The 21,255-nt window shown below is 40.8% G+C and overlaps 1 protein-coding gene across 4 annotated transcripts in view; it reads left to right on the forward strand.

Annotated features, from left to right (window-relative positions):
- The first annotated feature begins 6 nt into the window (after positions 1 to 6).
- SBNO1 (strawberry notch homolog 1) overlaps positions 7 to 21,255 on the forward strand; it is a 56,368-nt gene continuing 35,119 nt past the window's right edge. For 3 of the 4 annotated variants that reach the window (XR_004629055.1, XR_004629057.1, XM_002913096.4), the window contains exons 1-6: positions 7 to 157; positions 9,530 to 9,661; positions 10,215 to 10,319; positions 12,318 to 12,630; positions 16,436 to 16,536; positions 20,221 to 20,317. Coding sequence is in view for 2 of the 4 variants with exons in the window: in XM_002913096.4 (XP_002913142.1) it covers positions 9,530 to 9,661; positions 10,215 to 10,319; positions 12,318 to 12,630; positions 16,436 to 16,536; positions 20,221 to 20,317 (748 nt within the window). In the remaining 2 variants the exon portion in view is untranslated. The remainder of the gene's footprint in view (positions 158 to 9,529; positions 9,662 to 10,214; positions 10,320 to 12,317; positions 12,631 to 16,435; positions 16,537 to 20,220; positions 20,318 to 21,255) is intronic. The other variant, XM_011226447.3, reaches the window with a different exon arrangement.

Below are 21,255 nucleotides of genomic sequence, written 5' to 3' on the forward strand. Positions count from 1 at the left end.
GGCTGGGGGGAGGGGCGTCAAGATGGCGGCGGGGAGGTAGGCAGAGCCGGACGCCGCTGCTGCCGCCGCCACCGCCGCCTCCGCTCCAGTCGCCTCTAGTTCTTCAAGCTCTTGCCACCCGGGAGAAGCTGTTCCGGCGTCGGATCCCGCGGGGAAAGTAAGTCCTCCTCTTTGCTCTCTTCTGCTTCCACACTCCCCCTCCCGGACAGCCAGCCTCCCACTCCCACCCTCCTCAGGGGGCCGTGTGGGGCCGGGCTGGGGGGGGCAGCCACCTCACCCCGGCTTGGGGCCTCCCTCGCCCCTCGCCTCCCCCTCAGCTGCGCGCCCCAGGGCTCTCAGGGGCAAGGTCCCGGCGGCGGCTCCGCCGCGCTCGCTTCCTCCGCCCGTCAGCGCCGGGCCCTGCGGTCGCTGCGCGTGGGGGCTGTGGGGCCCCGGGGGCCTTCGCTGTCCCGGGCCAGAGGTACCCAGTTTGGGCGGGGAGGCAGGATCTGCGGACGCCGGCTCCGGCTCCACTTGGGTCGCCCCCCTTGCTTTCCCTGCTCCGCTCTCGTACTGCGAGGTCCCGGACCCGCAGGAAAGTGAGCTCCGCAATCCTTCAAAAGTCCTCCTGCCCGGGGGTTGCTCCCGGCTTGGAGCGAGTGCGGGAGGAGATAGGGGAGCCCTAAATCTGAACCCCACACCTGCAGTTTTCGGATTACCTTACTCTCAGGGCGCCGAGGCGGTACCTGGGACACGTGGGGGCCACCTTCAAGCCTCACCGGGTGATTAGGTTAATTTTGTCTCGAGCTCGCTCGCCTCCCAGACCCTAAGCATCTATGTAGAGCAAGGCGGTTGGGGATTTGCTTACTTTAAGAGTGTTTGGCGTAACGAGCATCTGAAGTTCCCCAAACCAGTGTATGCTGGTGGTTTCCCAGAAGTGGTTTAACCGCTGAGGAGATTTGGATGTTCCTGAACCCTTGTGATTGTTTCTTTCCTGACCCTGGCATCCAGCTCCTCCCCTTTTCACCCCGGCTTTGTGCTGCTGTTTGGTTAATGTTTGCGGACCACTAACTTGATCCTCGCACAGAGAAGCCCTTTTTATGTGCGGGCTCCGTTTACTGTAGGGAGCTTTTGTTTTGGGGAGTTGCTTGTTGAGAAACGTGGGGAAAGAACGGGCAAGAAAATGAGAGTCAAATAAAGCAACGTTTTTATCCATTGAATTGCGCAGCCAATTGTAACCGCACCCGGAAGTTTGTACTAAACACGTGTTGCTGAGGGAAGGTTAAAAACTGGGTCCCCTTTGACCTTTGAAAGTTGATTATTAGCAGTTTATGTTGAGTTAAATGTTGTATTTTCTCTAGACAACCACGTTTAGAGACGGAGTAGGGTTTCTGCCGAGTCGGCCCACGGGGTTCAGAAAGCTGTCAAACCCCGAGTTGCCCTAGAGGAAATAAACTCAACAGTTGTAGACACAAACCACCAAACAGTGCGAAAGGATTCCATTTTCCCCCCCGTATATTTACTGCAGTCAGAAGTGATTTTTCTTAAGCTGATGGGAAAGCCATTATCATTGCTCAAAAGATAGTTTGTATAGAATTTCTAGGGTAAAATGCAGAATTTGCTATTGGTGCCTTGCGTGGGACAGTAATTCTGCAAGTAAGAGAACGTTTTATTTTCATGTTTAAAAAAGTTGTTTCCAAAATTTATCTTACCAGAAAAAAATCTTCATTTTTTTCCTTTGGCTTCTGCATTTTTTTTCTCCCAGTCTAACAATTCCATACAATTGTCTATAAATTTTAAGTAAATTTTACTTTAGCTGCTGGGTAAGTATTAAAAAGGAAGGCTTAGGGAGCGTCTGGGTGGCACAGTGATTGGGCGTCTGCCTTCGGCTCAGGGTGTGATCCCAGCGTTCCGGGATCGAACCCCACATCAGGCTCCTCCGCTGTGAGCCTGCTTCTTCCTCTCCCACTCCCCCTGCTTGTGTTCCCTCTCTCGCTGGCTGTCTCTATCTCTGTCGAATAAATAAATAAAATATTTTTTAAAAAATAAATAAAAAGGAAGGCTTAGTTGGTGGCTTATAGTCCATTCATTCATTCATTGGGTGCTCTTAAGTGTCGGGCAATTTTACTTAAGGGTTTTGCTGAAATTATGTACTGCTTAATATAATGCAATATAAATGTATAAAGTATAAAGATTGTTCAAATGCTTTTAAAAATGATTAACCTTAAAGATTAAAGCTAAAGATGTATTTTGGTGTTTCTTAGTTTCTCAATTGAGCTTTGATTTGAGACTTGCCTCCTGTGAAAGTGGTGAACACTCAGATCTGAGGTCTGGTCTTACCAAGTAACCTGACTTGATAAGTCTCTCCGTTCCCATGCTTTGCCTGCTTAAAGTTGATGTAAAGATACGTTCTGGGGGCACCTGGGTGGCTCAGTCGGCTAAGTGTCTGCCTTTGGCTCACTTCGTGATCCCAGGGTTCTGGGATCAAGCCCCACTTTGGGCTCCTTGCTCAGCAGAGAGTCTACTTCTCCTCCCCCATTGCTGTTGTGCTCTCACTCGCTCTCCCTCTTAAATAACAAATCTTTAGGGGCACCTGGGTGGCTCAGTCAGTTAAGCATCTGCCTTTGGCTCAGGTCATGGTCCTAGGGCCCTGGGATCGAGTCCCACATTGAGCTCTCTGCACGTTGGGGAGCCTGCTTCTCCCTCTCCTTCTGCCTTCCACTCTCCCTGCTTCTGTGCTTGTGTGCACTCTCTCTCTGCCAAATAAAATCTTTTTAAAAAATAAATAATAAGTCTTTAAAAAACATACTTTCTGATGGAGGCATTGTTTTCACATTATATAGCTAATCAAAATGATGTAATCTTAAGGTTTTTACAGTTTTTGTTTATGCTGACAGATATACTTTAATGTGGTTGAACTTAGTAAATATTAAGGACCATCTTGGGATACCACTGAAATTTTCTGTAGATGGAAAGGATAGGCTCTTGAAGAGCAGGAACTCCGGTTTTATGAATAAAATACAGTACAAAACCCATCAAATTAGCTTGCTTATTTAATTCTTGGGAGGCAGTATATAGCACAGAGCAATGATTTTAAAACCTTTATACTGCATCCCATGGTAAGACATGTTTTACATTGTGACCTACTACATATCCACACATAGAACTGAAAAACTCACATCATGAAATGTTTATCCTCTCCACATGCTCTGTGTTCCTTTCCTGTTCTTTATTGAAATATTTACGAATTCCGGTCATGATACACTGAATTGACTTCACAGCTTACTGTGGCGTGACCACCAGGTTGAAAAATATGGTATAGACTTAAGAATACAGAATTTTGGAGGGATATGGGGTCAGAGCTTCTGGGTTTCCAATTCTGCTCCAAGACTTGCTTTGCTGTTACCTTGTTACAATTCATTTCTCTAAAGCCTCAGTTTTAAATCTATGACAAAAGGATAACATGTAGTATTTACTCATGGGTCATCTTGAGGTTTAAGAGAGAAAAAATCCAACCCTATAGTAAATCTCAGAAAGACTAGGGATCTGAATTTGATGGTGGTAACCAAGAAAGTTGTTTCACCCCCCCCCATTCTTTCATGTGCTTTTTTTGTAAAGCATGTTTGAAACTTTGTCATCTGCACGTTACTTTGTAAGTTTTGCAGTGAGAGTGGGGAGGGGCACATGTGACTGAGCAAGTGTTCCCTTGAAAAATAGCTGTTAAAAACTACAGATTTTGGCCTTGTAGGTAATGAAAATCCTTGTTAATGAACTTCTTCATACTATCTTCTATTCCTCCTGATGTTCTTAAGGATCCAGCACTCAGTAGACACTAAATAAATATCTTGTTCATGAACTATATCAGCTGAATTTTGAAAGGATGATTATCCTTCACTTTCTTAAACTGAATGTCAGAACCTTTGGGCTGCATAAAAGCAAAGCTGAAGCTGAGTTAAAAGTCAGACAGATTTAGTGCTGTTAAATAAGGAGAGGAAGTCTGTTATTAGGCAAAGATACTTGTTAAGTGATATCTTTGCACATGTAAAGAGGTCTACCAATTGTTTCACTGGACAAATTGAATATGTGACACAGGCAAAAAGGAACTAGTATTTTATAGAATTCATTTGGAAGTTAATTATTGATTGGATTGCCAACAATTTATATTCTGGGAAGTAGTGTTGTATCAGTGATGTGGGAAAAAATCTAATTTTTGACATGATACTAATATCAAAATAATAGTAGATAGTAGCATAACATTTATTCAACAGCAATCATATAAGGTAGGTTCTTTTTTTATTCCCATTTGAAGATGAGGGAACTGAGTCACACAAGTTATTATTTGACCGTATTATACTACTGGTGCATGAGGTAGCCAGTATTTGAACCCAGATACTGTTTGACTCCATAGTCTACTCAGCCTCTATGGTGTGCTGTCTCTGCTGCAGATAGATCCCTTGTATCTGCCCAGAGCTGTAAAGATCTGCTTTAGGTCTCAACAAGAGGAACCTTGTCCTGGTTGATAGGTTTCAGTGTTGGTATTCTCAGTGGGAACTGTATCCTTTCATTATTCTGATTGGCTGTTGTTTCTCAGGATTCTCTTCCTGCCAAGGATGGCTCTTAGTTTCTCTCTGCTACCCTGTCCTTGTTTCTTATTTATCATAGACGCTTCATAGGTGTACTGTTTTGAAGTAGGTGATATATTCCTAAGTATTTATGATAAAAATGGAACCTTTTTGTCATCCATTTTTTGAGATAGAATCACTCTGGGGTTGGTAACTTCTGGGTTTGTTGGATTGCTAAATGTTAAACTGTCACCTAAAGTTTACAAAATCCTTTGTAGACACTGTAACACAGTTCTCTTACACCTAACAGTATTTGCATTTATATTGTATTTAGTGGGTTCAAAGTGAAAATGTTTTCCCTCTCAAGAATAAATCTTTCTTACTTGTAAGGTGAGGAGGAGAAGATTGAATAATATAACTTTTTAAGGGCTCTCAGCCTGAACACTGAAATTCTGTGAGTCTGTAATAGTTTCAGAATAGAATGATTAAATATTAAGGTGTTGTTTTTTTAATATTAAGGGTTTTGCCTAATGGAGTTAGAGACAAAGATATTCCCCTGTATCCCTTGCCCCCTTTCTCACTGCAAAAAAGTTCTGATAGAGAATTTGTGCCCAGTTGGCTAAGAAAGGATCCCTAGATTTTGTTCGTGTATATTATGTATATAAATCTAAGATCTTTTTCATTAATAGTTTGCAAAGGGGCGTCTGGGGGGCTCAGATGGTTACACATCTGCCTTCGGCTCAGGTCATGATCCCAGGGTTCTGGGATTGAGTTCCATGTCAGGCTCCCTACTCAGCCGGGAGTCTGCTTATCATCTTCCTCTGCCCCTCGCTCATGCTCTCTCTCTCTCTCCGAAATAAATAAAAATATTTTTTAAAAATAGATTTCAAAAGACATTGTCATTACTAAGTCACTACTCAGAGGTCTCAAATTGTGATTCCTGTGGATGAGTTTTCAGTAGGTCAATGATAGTGTTATAAACTGTTTATTTCTTTTTTTTTTTTTAAAGATTTTATTTCTTTATTTGACAGAGATAGAGACAGCCAGTGAGAGCAGGAACACAAGCAGGGGGAGTGGGAGAGGAAGAAGCAGGTTCCTAGCGGAGGAGCCTGATGTGGGGCTCGATCCCATAACACTGGGATCATGCCCTGAGCCGAAGGCAGACGCTTAACTGCTGTGCCACCCAGGCGCCCCTAAACTGTTTATTTCTTATAAAAATACCAAGTTTCCCCCCAAATTTTTCCCTTCCATGATATTTTTATACTTTCAGTGCTCATTGTTCAAAAAATATATTTCAAAAAACTCTCATGAACTTAGTAATGCTTTTCAGTGGTTTTTGTTTGCTTTCATTAATGATGTTCCTGTATTTTTTTTAGTATAATTAGGCAGGGCTTGATGTGCATCTGATGGATTAATGTATCTTTTGGCTTCCAAGCGTTCTTTGGTCTGTCGTTGAGGAGTCATTGATTGAAAACAATGTATTTTTGTTTCACGGGTAAATGAATCATTATTTTCAGTATTTACTGAAAAAAGATGACATTTTGATAGTCTCTGGAATTCTGTTAATCTAGGTCAGGATTAGCAGGCCAAGACTACCTCCTATTCCCACAGGTCATTAATCTTAATGAAGCATTTTGTGGGTTGAAATGTTTTGTTGTTGTTTATTTATTTTTTTTTTAAGATTTATTTTTTTGAGAGCGATAGTGTGCACACATGTTGGTGGAGAGGGGCAGAGGGAGAGAGAATCTCAAGCAGACTCCCCACAGAGCAGGGAGCCCGATGCCGGGCTCAATCTTACGACCCTAAGATCATGACCTGAGCTGAAATCAAGAGTCTGACTCTCAACTGACTGAGCCACCCAGGCGCTCTGGTTGAAATGTTTTTAAAGCATTGGTTTAGCTCTCTGGGTACATGTTTGTACTATGTACTAGGATAATTTGTAAAGTATGGTCAGCTGTATGAAAAATGATCTTTATTTTAAATCTATATTGGGACTTTTCTCCTATTTATCCCTTCTGTTCAGTCCCTTCATACTGTTTCCATCTTGCTGTCCAATAAGCTATCTCCATTCCGATTTTAATCTTACCCTGGCATTTATTCCAAAGTTAAGTATTGAAACTTAGGTCTGCAACATTGACTTCTGCATCTCTTCTTTGGAAAGAGAATGCATGGGCTTTGGGAATTTGAATAGTCTAGATTTGGGTAGGTATAGTACTTAAAGCATTCTGAGCCTCAGTTTCATCTCTAAAAAATTACAATGTCTATCTTTTTCGGAGTTGTTACAGGCTCATAGTGTATGCAAAGAGCCTAACCCCTGTCAGGCTTGTAAAAGATACTTAGTCACTGTCAATTTCCTTACCTTCCTCCTTCCTGCTCAAAATGTATTTTTCCATAGACTTTTCCTTGGTCTGAAAAATTTTGGGGAAATCTTCTTTGGGCTATTTCTTCTTCCTTGGGGCTATCTGCGTAAGACCCCCCTTTAAACGGTAGGTTTGCCTTGAGTTTCATTTCTGTATATCTGTGGTTTCTGTTAGAACTTCTTTCTAGGGGCGCCTGGGTGGCACAGCGGTTAAGCATCTGCCTTCGGCTCAGGGCGTGATCCCGGCGTTATGGGATCGAGCCCCACATCAGGCTCCTACACTATGAGCCTGCTTCTTCCTCTCCCACTCCCCCTGCTTGTGTTCCCTCTCTCACTGGCTGTCTCTCTCTCTGTCGAATAAATAAATAAAATATTTAAAAAAAAAAAAAAAGAACTTCTTTCTAAATGATATATAGGCTCATGTGACACAGACCTACCTAGTAGAGGATTTCCCTGTTAAAGATCTTACTTTCATGTAAACAGTAGTTCTTAGATGTTGGAAGTTACGGTCACAGAGGCTAACGCCTTTATTTTTGTAGGACATAATGAAAACGCTGACCTTTAATTCTTTCACACAGCCTGAGAACAAATGAACTAGCTAAAGATTAGTGTATTGTTTATGTAACATGAAATTAGTTTTTTGGGAAAAACAAGTACAGTCACTTTTTCTATGTTTATGCATATAAATTGATTATTTCAGATAAGTTAATGTCATATGTTAAAAATGGAGAAAGTTCTGTTAAGCTTTTTTTCTCCTTACAAAATGGATCCATTTTGATGGTAAGTTATTTTGATATATTGTATCAAGAAAACCCAAATCTAAAATGTATTTGCGGGGGCGCCTGGGTGGCTCGGTTGAGCGTCTGACTCTTAGTTTCGGCTCCAGTCATGATCTCGGGGTTGTGGGATTGAGCCGCGCTTCGGGCTCCACACTCAGCACACAGTCTGCTTGAGATTCTCTCCCTCTGCCTCCCCTTCTGCCCGCCCCCATAAATAAATAAATAAAATCTTCAAATAAAATGTATTTGCTTGCTCCTAAATAGGTATTTTCTCTCGCTAAACTCTGTATAATTCATTTTGGGGTCTCCCGGGCTCAGTGTTTATTTTTTCACTTTCTCTTGCCTTTAATCATCCATCAACTCGTGCTTTTTGTGTATTTCTTATTCTCTTGCATTTTGAGCTTTTATATAAACTTAGTGTTATGAATTGTCCTTCCTAAATATCTTGGAATTCATCCCCCCTTTTTTCTGCACCCTACACTTATAGCACATCATCTCTCTCTCTCTCTTTTTTTTTAGATTTTATTTATTTATTTATTAGAGAACATGCACGAGCAAGGGGAGAGGGTGGGGCAGACAAAGAAGCAGGCTTCCTGCTGAGCAGGGGCCTGATGCGGGGCTCTATCCCAGGACCCTGTGATCATGACCTGAGCCAAAGGCAGACACTTAGCCAACTGGGCCACCCAGACACCCCACATCATCTCTGTCTTGGTCTGCTGTAGCAGTTACCTAAAATGTCTCCCTGCTTGTGGTCTTTTTCTGCCCATTCTCAGTTTGCTTCCATACTTCTGTGGAGTAGTCTTTCTAAGTCACAAATCTGACTATGTCATGCAGTTTTCTATCTGAAAACTTTTTTTTTTAATATTTTATTTATTAATTTATTAATTTATTTATTTATTTGACACAGAGAGAGACAACCAGCTAGAGAGGGAACACAAGCAGGGGGAGTGGGAGAGGAAGAAGCAGGCTCATAGCGGAGGAGCCTGATGTGGGGCTCGATCCCACAACGCTGGGATCACACCCTGAGCCGAAGGCAGACGCTTAACCGCTGCGCCACCCAGTCACCCCTGAAAACTCTTTTCTTTTCTTTTTTTTTTTTTTTTTTAAAGATTTTATTTATTTGACAGAGATAGAGACAGCCAGCGAGAGAGAGAGCACAAGCAGGGGGAGTGGGAGAGGATGAAGCAGGCTCCCAGTGGAGGAGCCTGATGTGGGGCTCGATCCCATAACGCCGGGATCACGCCCTGAGCCGAAGGCAGACGCTTAACCGCTGTGCCACCCAGGCGCCCCCTGAAAACTCTTTTCTGACCCCCACTGTCCATGGGATCAAGTGAACTCTTTAGTATGGTATACAAGGTTTTGGGTGATATCTTCCACATCTGTTGTCATCACCTGCCTGAGGCTTGGATTTCTGTTCTGAACTTCCATACCAACGATGAATTACTCTAACCATTGTTCTTAAAGAGCGCCAGTGTCTTTCATATCTCCATAAGTTCAAATGAGCTGTTCAGAAGATCCTTATCCACCTGGTGATTTCTTCCTTGAGACTCAATTCCATGGTCATCTTTGTAACCTTTCTCCCCAGGCAAAGTTCAGCATTCCTTTTTTGTTCCCACAGCATTTTGAACACAAACACTCTTGCTGTGATTTACGTATTTCTCTGTCCTTTTCATCTTGTTGTGAATTTCTTGGAATCAGACTTTCTCGTTCATCCTTCTTGCCTGATGTGTAGCAGATTCTTCATAAATAGCAAATGGATGGATCTGGTAGAAGATGATGGTCTGTATTTAGAAGAGAGTTAATTGGCATTTTAAGTTTTTTATGTTAATATTAAATATTTTGTTCTAAAGATGGTGGAGCCAGGGCAAGATTTACTGCTTGCTGCTTTGAGTGAGAGTGGAATTAGTCCGAATGACCTCTTTGATATTGATGGGGGAGATGGAGGGCTTGCAACTCCAACACATACTCCTTCAGTTCAACAGGTAAGAGTTTTCCAAAGCCTCTGTAAAAAGTAGATTGTTTCTTGATTTTAATTTCTATTTATAGAAATAGACATTATTAAGACATAATTTTAAGTAAGCACGTGTATGTTATTTTTATATTAGTCTTCACTCGTGAGATGGAAAATATTTGCAGTGAAAAGATATTTCCTGGTTTGAGATATATATCTATAGATATATCTACATATCTATATATCTATGTATCTATATATATAAAAGTAAGGGATTGTTTAGAGCTCTTGTGGGGGGTTTGTTAATCTCCTTACTAGTTGTCTTTGTACTTTATAGGGGCCCTCTTCTGAGGTCTCACTATACACATTCTCTGAAAGTAAGAATAAGATTCTGGTGTCAGTATAGTTTTATGAAGATGTACTTGAAAAGATTATTAGTTCATACCTGGTATCAGAGATTGTACAATCTGTTTGAGTGTGAAACTTGACATCTTTTTTGTTTAAATAAATAAATCTTTTGTTCTTGAAATAGAATTCACTGCCATCATTTTTTATTTCTTTCTCTGATGTTGTTTTCTCTCTAGTCCATGCCACTTAGTGCATTAGAACTAGGTTTGGAGACTGAAGCAGCAGTTCCTGTTAAACCAGAACCAGAGACAGTACCTACTCCAGCCCTACTAAATGTTAGGGTAAGAATGATTTGCATTTGGCATGACTGTTAAAGTGGTTTTGAATTAGAGTAAGAAAATAACCCATAATATGAAGTAGTTTTATCTTACCAGTTATCTTTTGCTACTTTCCAATATGCTACTCTCAGCTTCTGTTTGATAAAACATTGCTTCATTCTTCTCGTAGTTACGTTGACCAAAAGATAATTGGGACGGGGCACCTGGGTGGCTCAGCCGTTAGGTGTCTGCCTTCGGCTCAAGTCATGATCCCAGGATCCTGGAATCAAGCCCCGCATTGGGCTCCCTGCTTGGTGGGAAGCCTGCTTCTCCCTTTCCCACTCCCCTTGCTTGTGTTCCCTCTCTCACTGTCTCTCTCTGTCACATAAATAAATAAAACCTATAAAAAATAAAAATAAAAAAAATAATTGGGACAAAACAAAGCTTTTTGAATTTACTTATTGTAAATGATACAAAAATCATGAAGTAAAGATGAGCTACACATTTCATTTTTACTTGTTGATTTCAGCTTTTGTCCATTGGTATGTGTGATTTTTATATAATGGTAATTGTGCTTTAAATATAGAGTTCCTCTGATTTTACCTTAAACATAGCAAATATTAACTTAAGCCTAGTGTATAAATTATCATTGAGAGTTTTATTTAAAAGTGGTAAGTGGGGGCGCCTGGGTGGCGCAGCGGTTAAGCATCTGCCTTCGTCTCAGGGCGTGATCCCGGCGTTGTGGGATCGAGCCCCACATCAGGCTCCTCCGCTATGAGCCTGCTTCTTCCTCTCCCACTTGCTTGTGTTCCCTCTCTCGCTGGCTGTCTCTATCTCTGTCAAATAAATAAATAAAATCTTTAAAAATAAATAAATAAATAAATAAATAAATAAATAAATAAAATAAAAGTGGTAAGTGGTGGGATGCCTGGCTGGCTCAGTTGGAGGAGCATGCAACTCCTGATCTTGGGTTGAGAGTTTGAGCCCCATGTTGAGATTATTTAAATAAATAAATCTTATTACAGAAAAGCTGCCTGCTTTACTAACTTTTTTAAAGTAGGCTCCATGCCCAACATGGGACTCGAACTCACATCCCCTAGATTAAGAGTTGCATCCTCTATGATTGAGCCAGCCAGACACCCCAAAGCTGCCTGCTTTTAAAAAATAAAAAAATGATGAGTGGTGATCTTTAAGAATCTTGTTATTGGAGTCATGGAAAAATAAATAGTTTGAGGAGAAAAGGAAGTAGAAATAGACTGAAATTTAAAAATATCTTGATTATACTTCAGTCCATTGCAGTCACAGACAACATTGTTATCCTCCCAATCTTGACCTATTTTCCCCCTGCATTTTTGTCCAACTCCTAATGTCCCCCTCTACCCGCAGCTGTAAAAAAAAAAAACATGCTGTGTAGCTTCATCTTAGGTTCAAAGGTGGTACCTATATTATCACCAATATGTAATACTGGTGGATGGGCTGGATCATTTATGCAACATAGGTATTTAAAACTCTGCTTGGTGGTTTTATCTTTTAAATTCTAAACATTGGTATAGTCTGTATGATAGCGAACAAAGCATTGGACAAGAATCATAGAATGCTAGCAATGGAAAATGGACCCCAGAGAGCCTGGGCACCTGGGGGTGAGAAGTGATTTGCCTAAAGTTATTGACCCAGTTGGGGCGGTGGTGGGATTTGAAATTCTTTCTGTTCCTAGTCCTTGTATTACATAGCATTACTACACATCACAGCTTGCTTAAGATAGTCCCGTTTTATGCTTGGTGCCCCCTGACAATTATAGAAAATGTCACACTATTACTATATCTTTTTTTCCCCCTCAGAGTGGTGTGTTTTAACTTAGTAGTTTATAGTTAGGCATGCTTAATTAAAAATACAGTGCCAGTGTTTAGGTAAGAATTAAAGTCAGTTTAGATGTTTAAATGGCCTCCCGTGTTTGTGGATCTAGGCCACTTAGAGAGTTCAGTACTTCTCAGTCGTCTGATGTGTTATGGTTTTCTTTTATAGCAACAGCCTCCATCTACTACAACATTTGTGCTGAATCAAATAAATCAGCTTCCAACCCTGGGATCTACAATTGTAATGACTAAAACACCGCCTGTAACAACGAATAGGCAGACCATCACTTTAACAAAATTTATCCAGACTACTGCAAACACACGCCCTTCAGTCTCAGCACCAGCAGTACGAAATGCCGTGACCTCTGCACCCTCAAAAGACCAGGTTCAGCTGAAGGATCTACTAAAAAATAATAGTCTGAATGAACTCATGAAACTGAAGCCACCAGCTAATATTGCTCAGCCAGTTGCAACAGCAGCTAGTAAGTTTGTTTTCAGTAGTGTCAGCTGGCCCCTGTTGGTAAGATGTGTCAGTGTGTTTTTAAGGGTTTCCTTGGGTCTGAAAGAACTGAGTGTGAAGGACGTACCTGTATGACTTGTACAATTACAGTATTTATACAATTCAAAGGATGGAGATATTTAGAAGCCCTAGCATTTACCTTGAAATGAAGTGTGGAACTTTACCAGGTGGCTACATTAATTAACACCATGAGATCTCAGTTTTATATATTGGGAATAACTGGTTAACATTTTCTCGGTTCTTTAAATCAGTACTTCTCAAACTTGAGAAGTGCCTGTGAATCACCTGGAGATCTTGTTCGAAAACAGAATCAGATTTGGTAGGTCTGGGGTAGGGCCCAAGTTTCTGCATTTCTAACAAGCTTTTCGGAGATGCTCTTGCTGGTGGTCCTTGGACCATGCATGAGGTAACTAGCTTTAAACTGATACTTCACTGCTTTAACTCTGACTTTTACAGTTTTATTATTTTGCCTGTCTTTGGCTTCATTGCTTGTGAGTAGTTGTGTATTTAGGAAATTCTCTTTTAAAATACATACATTTTTGGGGTGCGTTGGCTCAGTCGGTTGAGCATCCAACTCTTGATTTTGGCTTAGGTCATGATCTTAGGGTCCTGGGATTGAGCCCTGCATTGGCCTCTGCTCAGTGCCAACCTCTGTGCTCAGTGCAGAGGCTGCTTGTCCCTCTCCCTCCCTCTCTGCCCCTCCCCCTGCTCACATGCACTCTCTCTCAAATAAATAAAAATCGTATTAAAAAAATAAGATACATTTTCATTATAAAATAATTCACTTTTTTAAAAAAGATTTTATCTATCTATTTGAGAGAGAACATGGCGGGGGAGGGCTCGATCCCAGGATCCCAAGATCAGGACCTTAACCTGAGTCAGACACTTAACCAACTGAGCCACCCAGGCACCCCTTACTGTATATGTGCGTGTGTGTGTTTTTTTTTTTTTTTTAAAGAATGAGCACCCATATAATCCTTTTTTAAAAAACAGCTTTACTGAGATATATTGTATATACCATGAAATTCATCCTTTTAAAGTACATAGTTGAGTGGATTTTAATATATTTACAGAGTTGTTAAACCGTCACCATGAGCTAATCCTTTAAGGATAGGGTTTAAAGGGGAAAAGTTCAACAGTGGTTTGATTACATTTTTAGAGAGTTTATTTATCGATAAAGAATATAGATTTTATTGTTTTCCTTTAGAGTGTTTGTTATTGCTCATTTATTCAACAAATACCTATTGAGTGCCTACTATGTGCCAAGCACTGTTCTGGGATTTTGAGGGCGTGGCTGGAAAGAAAACTGTTTAGATCTCCTCTATCGTGGAGCTTGCATTCTAGTGGAAAGAGACAATAAACAAAATAAGTATTTATATAGGGTGTCTGAAAGGAGTAAGCGCCATGGAGAGAAACTGAAAATGAGGTGTGGGGCAGGAAGAGGTTATAGTTTATAGCGTTCAGAGGAAGCTTCATATTTAGTAAGGTAAATTTTAAGGGTAAAATAAAATTATTAGGTGTATTTTAAAATCTTGGTTACATCAAATTTTAGTAGTACAGTTTTAGAAACTGAAAAATGTAAACCCTTAAGGGGGATATTCTTTCCTTTCCTTCTGCATTCAGCTGAAGTGTATTTGGGTACCTGTTATGTAACAGTACCATGGTGGGCATAGTTGGAAATGATAACTGACCTCAGTTATATTCTAAGCTCACCACTATTTTATGGTTTTAAGGTAGGAATGGGTGCCTTTTTTTTTTTTTTCCTTTTTAAAGTAAATTTCTTTGGGGTTGTTGTATGTTTGGATTAAGGGATAGAATAGAGGTTCCTGAGGATTTATACTAGTACATAAATAGCATTTTATTAGGGTTTTGGAATGAGCTGATAGGTATTAAACAGACAGTTTCTCTTTCCAAGCAACTGCTTTGTTTTTCTAATATTGGGAGATAAGTTTTAACATCTGATACAGACCAGTATATAATTTTGTGGCAGAATGGACTGCTTGGAAATTGTGTTTGTGTTTGTGAAGTAGCAGGCTGGGACATTCTAACGCAGTGGCCAAGAAGTATTTGTAGGGTGATGTAGAACTAACTTCGTCCGCAGTGGCAGATGTGATTTAAAATATCAGATAATCTGATCTTTCGTTTGAGTCCATACTGTTGTGCCCTTATAACTGTAGTTTACTTTCAAGGTGGTTGTCCTGAACTAACTGCAACCTGGCAACTGGACGCCCATTGAGAAGTCATTTTAACTGTCTTAGGGCTGATTTTTACTCTGCTCTAACGTGGAGAGCAGACCATGGCCCTGACCTAGGTGGGGTGTAGGGCAGGATCTGGAATGACTCCTGGGAGACTTGGATGACCATTAGTTAGTGGAAGCAGCTGTCATTAAATCTTCAGGTTTGAGGAGAAATCCTGCTGCTTTTATGTGAGTGGCTTCCTGAGCATTCCACTCCTCAAATCAGCACATGTTCTCATAATTTAAAGGAGAAGATTATGTTACTGTGAGGGAAGTTCAGAAAGCAAAACAGAACAATAGGTTTGGAGCTGATCGAGTAATACTTAGTACAGTAATGTCTCCCACATCCAGTGGAGTAATTTTTGAAAAATAACTGCAAATCAAGGCCGTCCTTGTGTAGAAGCCTGAGAAACTATCAGACTAGACCAGGGCTGAAAAAGAAACATGTAAGTGAATGCCAAAGATAAGCGTACTTTTGTGTTGTAGCGGAGGGTCATCTTTTTACTGGAAGGGAAGAACATTAAAAGTATGAAACTGCAAAGAGCGAGGTTTTGCATGTTCCCCTCTCGCTTATCTGTGGGTGTTGGCCCTTCTGGAGCTTTGAGCCCTTTGGCTCTCTGTTTGGGTTCTGAGCTTTCTCTCGCATGAGGTCCAGTTCTGTACTCTGCGAACTGTTCACTTGCTCCCCCGCAGTTACATTAAACACATAAATTTGTTATCTCTGTTCCAGCCTCCTTATTTTGTTAACACTTCAGTTGTAGTCATTTTGGAATCCCAAGTGACGGGGCTCCCATACACTCCCTATCTTTGGTAGAATAGATAAGATGTTAGTCGTTCTGGTGTGATTTTCACACTGATCTCAGAAGTCCCCAGTACCTGAGGTGGGTGCTTCAGGGAGGCAGCCTGGTTGCAGGGACTCTAGACACTCAGTCAAGCAGTTCTACTTGGCCTGATACTTGGATTGAGGGATTCTCTTGCTGTGTCTAAAGAGTCTGTGAACCACTGGTATAGAAGAAGAAAAGATTGATTGATTGATTGGATCTTTATTCTGAGGGGAGGAGGAAAACAGAGTTCCCCAATTTTTTTTCTTCCAAGAAATAATTACTTGCCTCGAAAGTAAGTATCTCCAACTCAGATGGATTGATTCTGTCTTGGTGTTAACACTATTCTCGTTTGTTTTTTTTTGATGGACCAAGTAAAGTGTCCCAAAGTAATGCTGGCTATTGGTATTTGTATTAAAATAAACTATCAAACACTTCTGGTTAAGGTGTCCCTAACCAGAGCTAGTGTTCATAACTAGTTCTCAACACATTTCTGTTTAAGTTGCCTGTTTTCTAAGGTTAATTCTTACCTCCATGATAACATAGCTTTGAATGTTTTCACTCTTACGCTTAATTTAAGTTAGTGACAGGTTGGTATTGTTTGGTTTGTGAAGTGGGTAAACTTTACTGACTCTTTAGATTTCACATTTTTTTAAATCTCAATTTGAAATTGAGCTTTTGTTCTAAAATCTAATAACTCTCCCCCTCAGCTGATGTAAGCAATGGTACAGTAAAGAAAGAGTCTTCTAATAAAGAAGTAGCAAGAATATGGATAAACGACATGAAAATGAGGAGTTTTTCTCCAACCATGGTGAGTTTCAAAAGCTGCATCTGTATTGTGTGGCATGAAAGTATGCTTGGCTGAAAGTGCTCCAGAACAGCCCTCAGAAAACTTGTTTTTGGGTGAAGGGGGGCTACTCAACTATGTGAACTAATGAATAACCATTAAATCTCTTAACATAAACTGACATACTAAAGGTGATTGATGATAGCTTGCATATTTGATAAGGTTTAGTATTACACGCAGTACTGACATCCTTTTGTTGTGAATCTCATCTGATCAGAGACAAAAACAATGGAGTTAATCAAACTATTTGATAACTATGTCCGTTTTGGGATTGAACCTGAATATATAGATAATTATGAGCTGTCAGATCATACAATATTCTAGTTACAAGTAATTTTTTTCCTTCAATTTTGGAAATGCCTTGGGTTAATTAACTCTGCACATTTATTTCGTAATTGTCATGTGTATAAAACTGCGTGTATGTGGTGGGTTTGTACAAGAAGTATACTACATGGCTCCCCCTTCCATAATCATACAATTTGACAAGCGTATGGTTTAAGTAATATAAAGTACAGCAAAAAGTAAATTGTAGATACTCACGAAAAGTACACTGAAATACTCACAATTAGGATTATGAAATTGGAGGAAGAGGAAGTCTCCCTGGACTCAGATGGCCTGGGAAGACTTCATTTTGTGGACCAGGTATAATGGAGATTGGGTGTTGAGTTTGAAGAGACTGTAAGGGGGCATTTTAGGGAGGGAGCTAAGGCATTGATAGGCACAGAGGAGGTGGTGGCTATATGCTTAGATGGCAGTAAGCCAGGAGGAAGTTGGAATGGTTGACTGTGGAGGGTCCTGAGTTGAGTTTGGACTTTGGGCGCCTGGGTGGCTCAGTTGGTTAGGCATCCAGCTCTTGGTTTCTGCTTAGGTCATGAGATCCGGGCTCGGTGGGGAGTCTGCTTGAGATGCCTTCCCTCTGCTGCTCCCCCTCAGCCTCCCACTTGCATGCATGTGTGTGCTCTCTCTCTCTCAAACGAATGAATAAATCTTTTTTTTTTTTAATTTTATTTATTTATTCGACAGAGATAGAGATAGCCAGCGAGAGAGGGAACACAAGCAGGGGGAGTGGGAGAGGAAGAAGCAGGCTCATAGTGGAGGAGCCTGATGCGGGGCTCGATCCCGTAACGCCGGGATCACGCCCTGAGCCGAAGGCAGACGCTTAACCCCTGTGCCACCCAGGCGCCCCTGAATGAATAAGTCTTAAAAAAGAGAAAAAGACTTTGGACTTGGTGCAGCACCAGTGGGGGCCCCTGGAAGTAGAGGATCCTGTTAGTGATTCAAGATGAGTCAGGTGGGGAAGAGAGAGGCAGGTTGGAAGTTGGTTAAGTACTCCAGAAGGGAGGTATTAAGAGACTAAACTTGGGGGATTGCAAAGAGGATTGGAAAAAGATGAGGGGAAAGAAAAAAAGGAAAATAGGAGATGACTGCGTGTAACAATACCAAAGAATTGGTAGGACTTGGGGATGGAATATGGAATTGGAAAGACAGCGCAGCAATCTGTGCCTGAGCTTTTGAACAGGGACCAGGAGAATAAATGCTGGCAGGACCCAGTTTACTTAATGGTTCTCTGTCAGCAGCTTATGTGGAAGTTGATTTTTAGAAAGTAAGATTGCATTTTTGAGAAATGTTCGTAGTGCTCAGGTTCCCAGTCGAGCCCATGTCTGCCCATAATACGCCAAGAGTTCTGTGTTGTCCTTGCAGTTAAGAAACATGTAACGGGGCATCTGGCTGGTTCAGTTAGTGGAGCATGTGACTCTTGATCTTGACGTCTTATTCGGGCCCCACGTTGGGAATAGACCTTACTTTAAAGAAAAAAAAAGCAAAGAAAAGAAACATCTAGCAGAGATAAGAAACTGGGAGACTGTGCACCAAAGCCAGTTGACAGATGTATTTTCTTTGGCCTCCACAATATTATGAAAAATTTTCAGTTTGTTGCTACCACATAAAGATCCTGATCTCCAGGTTCTCCTGAAAAACAGGAGTACATGACAACCCTGGGTCCACATTTCCCACCTAGTTAAACATGCCTCAAGTTGAGTAGTGAACACCTGTTTTGTGTGTTGGGCGGGCCTTCCCCAGGTACCACAGTCTTTCCCCGCTCCCTCTCATGATTATTTCCTTGACCTAAGCTTGGTGACCCTCAGTTGTTATTTGACTGGCTTAGAAATTTACTTGTCTGGTTCCTGGATTTTGTGACCAGACAGTATCACCAACTTATCTTCCAGTTACACTCTTGGTAAGGTTGTTTTTTTTTTTTTTTTTTTTTTTTAAATTCAGGTATGGGAAGGTGCACTAGAGAAGGAAGGAGGCTGGTCATTTCGTATGTGTTCTTATTTGATAGGTGGGGAAAGGGGTGAACGTGGAGATGGGGAGCACTCAGAATTCTAAGTGATTTGCTTAAGGCCACACAAATAACAGCAGAATGGGGATTTACATCTGTTTCTTTGGTCAACCCCACTTTGTCTACTGTTTCTGAAATTGAGTTTCATTTTGGCAAACTTTGTAAGAGCATTCAGAGCTGTTTTAGATTTTTTCCTGAGGATTCCATGGATTGGTGTTGATTGGATGTTTATCTACCATCTCCCTTCTCCTTCCCACTTTTATTGATTATCTATGTGACATCATACTCTAGGCTAAAGAAAAAGAAATCAAAAAGTTTGCCCTTTTCAAGGCTTCGTTGTCCTTGGCATTGCTTATAGGTCCTGACTTGTTTCTCTTTCTTTTTTTTTTTTTTTCTTCTTTTCTATATATGCTGGGCTTCACAGCTTTTTCTCTGTAGTTTTTATTGAACAAGCACATTAATAAAGAGCTTCGCTGATGGTTTTACTTAATAGTGAAAGGAGGCTAGTTCAGGGTCTTTCTATTCCCCTATTCCTCCCTACTTTATCCTTTAAGGTTCTGTGAAGAAACAAAGGAACATGTGACTAGTAACCATTCACTCAAGTTGCCTGGGACAGTCTCACTTCGTTCCTGTTTTCCTGGTGTAGTTACTGATAGCTCCCTGTTGCATTTTTGGGTGTGCCAGGGTTTGGAGAGTAAGTGCTGTGGCTATCTTACATATGATTATTATTTGGAGATACAGATGTGTCTGAAGTAGAGTCTCTGTCCTTCAGAAGAACCTTTAAAACCCAGAGTTTTCTGGGGCTTTGGTTTCAGTGTCCGATGGAAAGAAGACAGCTGAATTGAAGGTGCACTGAAATGAGAGTGGGATGTGTAACTTCAAGAGAGTTTCTACCACTGAGGTTGTAGGATGAGCTGCTGGGGCTCATCCACTTTTTCTCCCCAAATCTTTTGGTCTTTCTATTCCTAGAACTGAAATGAACACTGAGGTTAGAAAGAGTTCCGGGCATCAGGGAGGGTGGTGGGCAATATTGAAGGGGAAAGTAGTTAGAGATAATGGTGGCTGGAAGGATGGTGGAGTCCTGTAGTGAGTGACCCAGTGGTGTGTTAGGGATGAGAGTTAGGTCACAGATTATCTGTACTCATTGGAGAAGCACGGAAGATGCAAAGTGTGACCCAGATTTTAGGGAATATGGAAGTGGTATGTCATGTTTCCAAGATTGAAGACTGTTTAGTATTCCTACAGAAGAGTTTTTCTGTGTGTTGGTTAGGCCTCCAGTCTCTGGTTATGCTCCCTCTGTGTTACAGAAGGTCCCTGTTGTGAAAGAGGAAGATGAACCAGAGGAAGAAGATGAAGAAGAAATGGGTCATGCAGAAACCTATGCAGAGTATATGCCGATAAAATGTATGTTGTTGGGATCTGTCAGAATAATTAAAGACTTCCGGGTTCTTCTTAAACTTAAGTAACTTTCCCACGCACATTATCGTCTATTAAGATCTGTTAGTATTGGGTACCTCAGAATTTGGCAAGAACTTTGTAATAGATTTTAAAGTGTACTGTGTTTTAAAATATCTACATGCAAATTTTACTGTGGGTTATTTTCCCTACGCAAACTTAGAACTGTTTTGGGTTGAAGTCTTTCAAGAGTAAAACTTGGGTTTTATTTTGTTTCAAGTTAATTTTGCTCATATCAGCAGTGATTATAAAATCATAGTAAACTGTGGAGATATAAATCTATCTTAGCTTTATATACTTTATACAAGCAAAGCATAAAAACATGGGAATCTTAAAAATAAAATGTGCTACTTATTTCGGTGGTGTACGTTAACAGTTTTGCCCTTTTTTCCATAACAACCATGATTTATTTTTTTAGTGGCCGCTATGTCAAATTGAAAATTAATAGTTTTTAGCTTTGATGTAAAAATGTTCACTTTTTCGTTATATGGGGGTGAAAGGATGAAAAAAACCTATGGCTAGAATCCTTTATGTATTCTGAGTTTCTATAAAAAGCCACTAATATTATTACCACTTAAACTCAGAATTTTTGTTTACCAGCTGTGTATCGACCTCAACTATAGGGGGTACCTGGCTGGCTCATTGGTAGAGTTTGCGACTCTTGATCTCAGCATCTCTTGATCTCAGGGTCAAGAGTTCAGACCCCATGTTGGATATGGAACCTGCTTAAAAATAATATATACATATATAAATTTTTAAAAAATGAACCTAAAGTTGTATCTGTGGTTAAGTGGTTGCCCTCACCCCAATAATAGTTTTCATAAAAGAATTGAAAGTTTATCTATGGCCCTTTAAACCAAGGTCAGCAAACTAAATTTGGACCATTG

This window comes from Ailuropoda melanoleuca, chromosome 12 (genome assembly GCF_002007445.2).
Source record: "Ailuropoda melanoleuca isolate Jingjing chromosome 12, ASM200744v2, whole genome shotgun sequence".
Classification (NCBI taxonomy): domain Eukaryota; kingdom Metazoa; phylum Chordata; class Mammalia; order Carnivora; family Ursidae; genus Ailuropoda; species Ailuropoda melanoleuca.